This window comes from Natator depressus, chromosome 1 (assembly GCF_965152275.1).
Source record: "Natator depressus isolate rNatDep1 chromosome 1, rNatDep2.hap1, whole genome shotgun sequence".
Classification (NCBI taxonomy): domain Eukaryota; kingdom Metazoa; phylum Chordata; order Testudines; family Cheloniidae; genus Natator; species Natator depressus.
The window spans coordinates 267915536-267922944 of NC_134234.1; the positions used below are offsets into that span (position 1 = coordinate 267915536).

Sequence of the window (7409 nt, forward strand, 5' to 3'; positions counted from 1 at the left end):
GGCACCTTAGAGACTAACAAATTTATTGGAGCATAAGCTTTCATGGGCTACAGCCCACTTCATCGGATGTATAGAATGGAACTAGATACAGCAGAGCTATAGATAGATATTGAGCTCTCTGTCTACGTATGAATTCTTTATTGTCCGTGGACAGAGGATTTTCCGTGTAGGCATACTTATACTCGATTGGTATAAGCCTGCCTGTAGAAGTAGTAGTGTGTGTGTGTGTGGATAGTTCTCACTTTGTATACAGCATGCATTATTTATGCACGCGTGCACCCTAATGTGCATGCTCAGATACGTTTTGTCTCTCTTCATAAGCCCTTCTCTCGAAGTACAAGTCCTGACATGTCTATGCCTCTCCTATATTTCACTGAGCTATAGCTTATATAGCTATATATGTATGTTATTGCACAGGCCCTTCCCCCAGGCGCCGCATCCGCAGCTGCTTCTGCCCCCCGCCGCTCTCAGCCCCAGACGTTCTGTCCCAGGCAGCTGCCGCCTCCCAGCACCTCTCGCCTCCCCGCTCTATTTGTTTACAATCAGATTACGTCACCCCTCCCCGGACCCCGCCCTCCCGAACGCGCGTCACAATGGTGCGATCGCGGGATTGGTGGCTGAGGGTTCCCGGCCTCGGCCATCCCCGACGCCATTTCCGTCCGGCGGCGGCTATAAGAGGCGGCGCACGGAGGCGGCTCTCCTTGTCCCTCGCAGCAGGAGATGCTCGCTGTTTTGCCGGTGTCGCCGCCGCTGCTGTTGCCGCCGCCCCCCTGTCTGAGGAGGGGGCCCCCGCCCCCCCGGGATGTGAGCAGGGGTGCGCTGCTCTCTTGACCCCGCGTTAGAGCCGCGCCCGCCGCCCCCATGCATCCCGCCTTGTACACCCGGGCCAGCATGATACGCGAGATCGCCGCGGCCGTGGGCTTCATCTCCAAGTTCCTGCGCACCAAGGGGCTGATGAACGAGCGGCAGCTGCAGACTTTCAGCCAGAGCCTGCAGGAGCTGCTGGCAGGTGAGGGGCGGCGCCGCGCGGCCCGGGGCTGCTGTGGCGAGCTGGGCGCCGTCCTCCGCCCGTGCTGCCCGCGTCCGCCGGGCCTGGGCGGTGCGGGGGAGTCACCCTGCCTCCCGCTCGGAGGTGGTCGCTGGACGCTGGGCCCCACGGGAGCCGCCCCCGTACCTGTTGGGGTGCAGTGCCGCCTCCCCCCCCGGGATGGCTCCCCACACGGGATCCCTTCCCCCCTCCTCAGCTGTTGGGGCGCAGCGTGCGTCCCGTGGGGGCTTCCCACACGGGATCCCTTCCCCCCTCCTCAGCTGTTGGGGCGCAGCGTGCGTCCCGTGGGGGCTCCCCACACGGGATCCCTTCCCCCCTCCTCAGCTGTTGGGGCACAGCGTGCGTCCCATGGGGGCGTCCCGTGGGGGCTCCCCACACGGGATCCCTTCCCCCCTCCTCAGCTGTTGGCCCACTTTGGATCCCTTTATTCCCCCATCCCCGAAGCTCCATTTGCCCCAAGTGTTTTTACAAGCCCTAGTTATTCTGCTTGCCTCTTTCCCGGTACCTAACACAACTGCCCTTCTTCCTTGCCCTTTTGTCACTTTCCAGTTCCTAAACCAGGCCTCTAATCTGTATCTTTGTCGTGAGACAAAGACACGCAACTGGCTTCTGGGAAGAAACCTCTCCAGCTTTTTAAAACTCTGCAGTTTTATACAGTGCCTGAGTTTGTTCGAGACAGGAATGCTTTTTAGAAAGCCACAATATCTGATAATGTAGTCAACCAACATCATGTATCTTGTTTTGGTTTCTAGTATTATAATACAATAAAATAGTTTTTACATATGGAAAATCAGGGTCCCTTCCTGGCTGCTTACCAAGGTGGTGGAGAAGGGGGAGGAATTTAAAGGGAAGCATCTTAAGTTTTACAAAAGTCTGTTTGGACACAGACAGATAACAAAAAGAAAAGGAGGACTAGTGGCACCTTAGAGAATAACCAATTTATTTGAGCATAAGCTTTCATGAACTACAGCTCATTTCATTGGATGCATTCAGTTTCCATGCTGAATGCATCCGATGAAATGAGCTGTAGTTCACGAAAGCTTATGCTCAAATAAATTGGTTAGTCTTTAAGGTGCCACTAGTACTCCTTTTCTTTTTGTGAATACAGACTAACAGGGCTGCTACTCTGAAACCAGACAGATAACAGCATCTCTGAAAGCAGTCTGCACTTTGTGATGTGCCGAAAACCCCATTCAGTTACAAGCGTAAAATGTATTTAAATTGTTTTTATATCTGAAAATATATTATGGAAATGGGAGTCTGGTTTCTTCAGGACCTATTTTCCAGAAAATGCACTATAGAAATCTTTCTATTGTGGTACCCTTCAAAGGCACCATTCAGGGTCCTTTGTCCTAGGTGCTATACAACTGCATAGGAAAATGTGATTCTTTCCCTATACAGTTTCTGATCCAAGGGCCAGGTTCTGATATATTTCAGTGGCCTTACCCAGCTACTTGGGTAACTATGGTGAGTAGAGGTATCAGAATTTAGACCTAGGACAACAAGCCCTATAGAGAGGTATGCAGTAAGATGAACATTCAAAATACATAAGGTCTTTATTTTAAATTGCTAGTCTGTTTTCCCTATTATAGTTTTCATTAGCAGTACTTGCAATGGGAAAATAACGCTGAAATGTATCAACATGCTATTTAACTGTATTTTTCCTCTAAAAGTTGAGAATATTAGTAATTTGGGATAACTGAAGCCCATAAACTTCTTACTGCTTCACAGCTTGATACTATGGTTTTGTAATGTGTCATGCTTATAGTATAGGTGCATGTTATACGGAGTATTTGAATCATTTTTAAAAATGTGTTGAGTAAAAGTAATGACTTAGTTGTAGTTAACTCTTGAAAAATACTTGCCACATGAGATCACAGTAGGTAGTGTAAATTACCTCCCAAATATTTAAGAGCTCATCTTGAGTTTTTCCACTGTCTTTCAGGTGTACAGTTTATAATAATGTTAGATGTTCTAACAATGTTAGTCACTTACTGAGCTGGAAAAATCAAATCTCCTGACACTCAGGTGTGAAATGGGTAAAAAATTAGTGAACATGACAATCCTAGTACGTCTTTCTGACTCTGTTATCTAGAGCTAAGCAGCAAAATCTTTTTTTTTCCCCTTATTCTGTAGAGCATTATAAACATCACTGGTTCCCAGAAAAGCCGTGCAAAGGATCAGGTTACCGTTGTATCCGGATCAACCATAAAATGGATCCTCTGATTGGACAGGCAGCACAACGGATTGGACTGAGCGGTCAGGAACTGTTCCGGCTTCTTCCAAGTGAACTCACTCTATGGGTTGACCCCTATGAAGTCTCCTATCGTATCGGAGAGGATGGCTCGATCTGTGTGCTGTATGAAGCTGCACCAGCAGGAGGTAGCCAAAATAACACCAACATGCAAATGGTAGACAGCAGAATAAGCTGTAAGGAGGAACTTCTCTTGGGCAGAACAAGCCCTTCCAAAAACTACAATATGATGACTGTATCAGGTTAAGATATAGTCTATGGATGGATCACCTTAAAATGGATGGATAAAATTGGTTTTTACTTTGGGTGGGCTCCTCTGGGGATGGATTATGGAATTTAAACCATGTCACAGCTGTGAAGATCTGGCACACAATAGAGTGGTAAACTTTCAAGTGACAGTGCCGTAGTTTGGACAGTACCTTTTCAGTGATTTAATAGCCTGTGAGTCAGAATGATCACTTTATTTGCTAGGGAGTGAAGAAGTCCAAGGAAGGTTTCAGTTTCTCCCAGACATCTTACTTTTTACACAAATTATTTCAATCCAAATCTGTATTTATAAAGTTACTCTCTGCAGTTGGTCTTGCAGAGGAAATTTGCACTATTACATTTACAAATTGTTACATTTTTGGCAGCTCAGTAACAAGACTTGTTATAAACATGATAGTACTGGAAATTTTCTGACTTTTACCTAGCACTTACAATATGTATAAATGTACATAAAACAAACTGGTAAGCATGACCTGGGGAAATGGTCAGATCTTCATATTGTGTATTGGCCTTGAAAGTAACAAGTGACCAGAATCTGCCATGGCAACAGGCTTTAAAAAAAGACCATATAAAGACACTGTCTGAACTGTGGTGTTAGCACCAGCCAGCTATCTGTACATTTGCTAGCTTGTAGTTTTCTAAGATTGAGTAAACTTCTTATTTTTAGAAAGTGGAGGTCTGGTTTGTAATTTCCTTGTATGTAATTGGGTAGAAGTTTTTTCCACAAACCACCATCTATTTTGTGAACTTTGTTAGTCATCTTTTATTTGGTAAATTATGAACTGGTGTAAATTTGTACAGTTCATGTATATTGATTGTGGCAAAGTTGTACAGATTTCTATATTTTGGATGAGAAATTTTTCTTCTCTATAATAAATTGTTTCCTATCTTGGCATTTTAATTAATCTCTTGTCGTGATTATATAGGATCAGGCAAACGATTTATTCTCCCAGTAGATGTAAAATAGGTACTGTACTCTAAAGGATAAGACCATCAAAGGCATGCTGTTGGGAAACACTTGATACAGCCATGGATTAATGAAGATCACTTGTATACAAACATTTGGGAAGTCTAGGCAAACACAGTATTTTAACATGTCACTTTCATACCTTTTTAAAATCAGTCATAATATGGAAATAACTTCAGGGCCAATAATTCCAGGATATGAGGAAAAGGGACAAATAACATCCACCAAAGATGACTTGAATAAATCCAGAGGATTAAAGTTTACATGGCTTCCTGATGAAGTGAGGATATAGCAAACTTAAGTGTCCATTTTGATCCACCTTTGGGGAAGAAAAGTTCTCAATTCTTTCCTGATGGATTCATTGCTCTATTAGGTGTTCCTGGGACAAATGTCCCGTAGCCTTAAGAGCAGGTTAACCACTTGGCAGAAAGGTTGGTTGCCTTTCACTTTTCTTCAGATGCAAGCAAGACTTTCACTTATAAATCAGTATGATGGGATTCAGCAAACTAAAGGTACGTTGTTTTTTTCTTTCCCAGATTTAAAAAGATGACTGATACTAAATTGATATGCACATATTGAAAAGTATATTTTTCCAAGTTAATGAATGGTTAGATGGCTCAATTAAGCACCCCACTAAAGGCAAAATCTTACAAGGGTTAGTTACACTTGAGAAGTTCTATACTACTTTACTGCCATTTATTAAAATACTGAGATGAGACATGATGTTCAGATCCATGATCTAATATGCACATTGTTTTCATGAGCATGAAATAAAATGCCTACACAACTCAGTTCCCTTCCACTAATGTGTCACTCCTTACATAAAGCTGTAACTGATAAGCAAGTGCATGGCAGAATCATTACTCTGATCTAAATAAGTTATTGTCAAAAGAAGTTTGTCAAGTTAATTGGAGACTTTCCACCTATCATGACAAACTTTGCTGCTGATTGGCTTTAATTTACATGTAGTCGTATTGGTTTAATCACAATATTTTAGTTATTTAATAGATGCCAATACAGGGCTGACAGCCCAAATCTAGGCCTTCCTGTTAGTTGATGACTGTAAGCACAGCACTGGTCTAATAGTCTGTTGCTGAGTAGTGAGGCAGAGCACAACTCCTTTCTGTCTTGGAAGCTCAGTTTTACATGTAAGTTCGGATCATGGTAAAACTAAGAATTGCTTTAAAAAAATTACCTTTTTTCCCCAACACATTAATCTACCATTATGTGCCAACATTACTTTATGCTTGGGCTTTCCTCAGTTAAGTCACGCAAATTATTGGCCAGGTAGTGGATCTTGAAGCTTTCAGTTTACTTTTGATTCTGACAGTAGCAGTTTCGTCACAGCTTTTAAGTTGCAGATGTGCTTTAAAATGCTGCTGTTAATCTTTAATTTTGCATCTCAAATTTAAACTGTAGTATTCATTTAAAGATCCATGTGCTTAAAATTTGGAAGATTAAAGTGAAGTATTAAAATATAAAGATAAAATATAAAGACAAAGTTATGTTCCACTTCTGTGGACAGCATGAATACATCTGAATAGATGAGGCAATATAAATGTTGCAGGTGGTTTCCTGTGAATCTAAGGTTAAAAAAAAACACACTCGTCTGAAACTTGCTATCTTTACACCACAGAGCAGTAAATGGAACTGTGCTTTGTGTACTGGGCAGGTGCTTCTGTAAACGGTCTTCTCTTCAGCTAGCAAGAAGAGGATGAGGAAGAGTTAGCTATATAGCTTGCCTTTATGACATTAATTATGCAAATTGTGAAAGCATGATCAGACTTTAGATGTGATCTTTGTCTTGCTGATAAGTTAGGCGTAGCTTTGCAAACAAATATTTCAGCTGTGAGGTTGATGTGACATTATCTTAGAATGAGTATACTGCCCCAGATGGCTAACCTTTTAATCCTTTTAAGGTAGGGGTGGCTTCATTATGACATAGATTAGATATAGCTGCAGCTACAATTAGTAATTCATGTCTGCATTCAGAAAAGTTGATTTTTCCTATTGGAATTGTTCAGTATATACCATCCAACACAACTGCCCCTTCTGTGCTCAAAATATCTACATGAGCAGTAGCAACAGCATAGGAAGTTTTTAATATTGAAGGGCTTTGAGTTAACCCTGGCTACAAGAGGCCATTAAAACTTAAGTTTCAGTGCAAACAGGACAAATGTTGCAGATAAACTTTTATAATGGTGTCTTGCATTCAAAGGAAGATAAACTGTCGAGGCTTAAGTTGCAGTAACAAAAACATACCAATAGACAAATGTGAGTAGCGCATACTCAAGGATGGCTTGCATGAGTAAGCTAGCTAAATTATTAGGCCTTGCATATTCAGTATTGAATAACTTTTTTCTGTTTGTCAGTGTTGTGAGGGTTGTGAGTTTCACTGTACCTAGAAGCTTTAATGTTAAGCTATCTGCCTGGCTTTAATTTCTAAACAGGTTAAAATCAGCTGAGGTTATCATGGGGTAAATTTCTAGCAAAAGTGCCTTGTAGTGTGTACCTGGCATAACAAATGTGTTTGGTTCTTATGCATCCTTCCCGCTACCGCCTTTTGTGTAGTTCCACACAGTTGAGACTCCTTTTTTCAGTTTCTATCTCCTAGCCATCTTCCCTGTAGACATTTTCAGAGCTGTCAGTGCTGTAGTTTAGTGGCCAGAGGAGCATTAATAAACATAATTATTTTTCCTTTGTCTCCTTTGTTACCCCAGAGCTGAATATCCTACTTTAGTATTTGAACCAAGACTTAAAAAATGAGGTCTTTGCATTAATGCTCACACTTAAGCAACTAAAGAGGGATTTAGGGGCCTTAATGTTAGGCAGCCATTTAAAAAACAATCTTGGCAGTTGCTTTCTAAATCTCC

At 42.3% G+C, this 7409-nt stretch overlaps 1 protein-coding gene across 1 annotated transcript; it reads left to right on the top strand.

Annotated features, from left to right (window-relative positions):
- Positions 1-687: 687 nt before the first annotated feature.
- On the top strand, positions 688-4464 carry BTG1 (BTG anti-proliferation factor 1). The gene is made up of 2 exons (XM_074951101.1): positions 688-1009; positions 3185-4464. Exons 1-2 carry the CDS (start codon positions 862-864, stop codon positions 3547-3549), a joined length of 513 nt encoding a protein of 170 aa, XP_074807202.1. The 5' UTR covers positions 688-861; the 3' UTR covers positions 3550-4464.
- The last annotated feature ends 2945 nt before the right edge of the window (positions 4465-7409 follow it).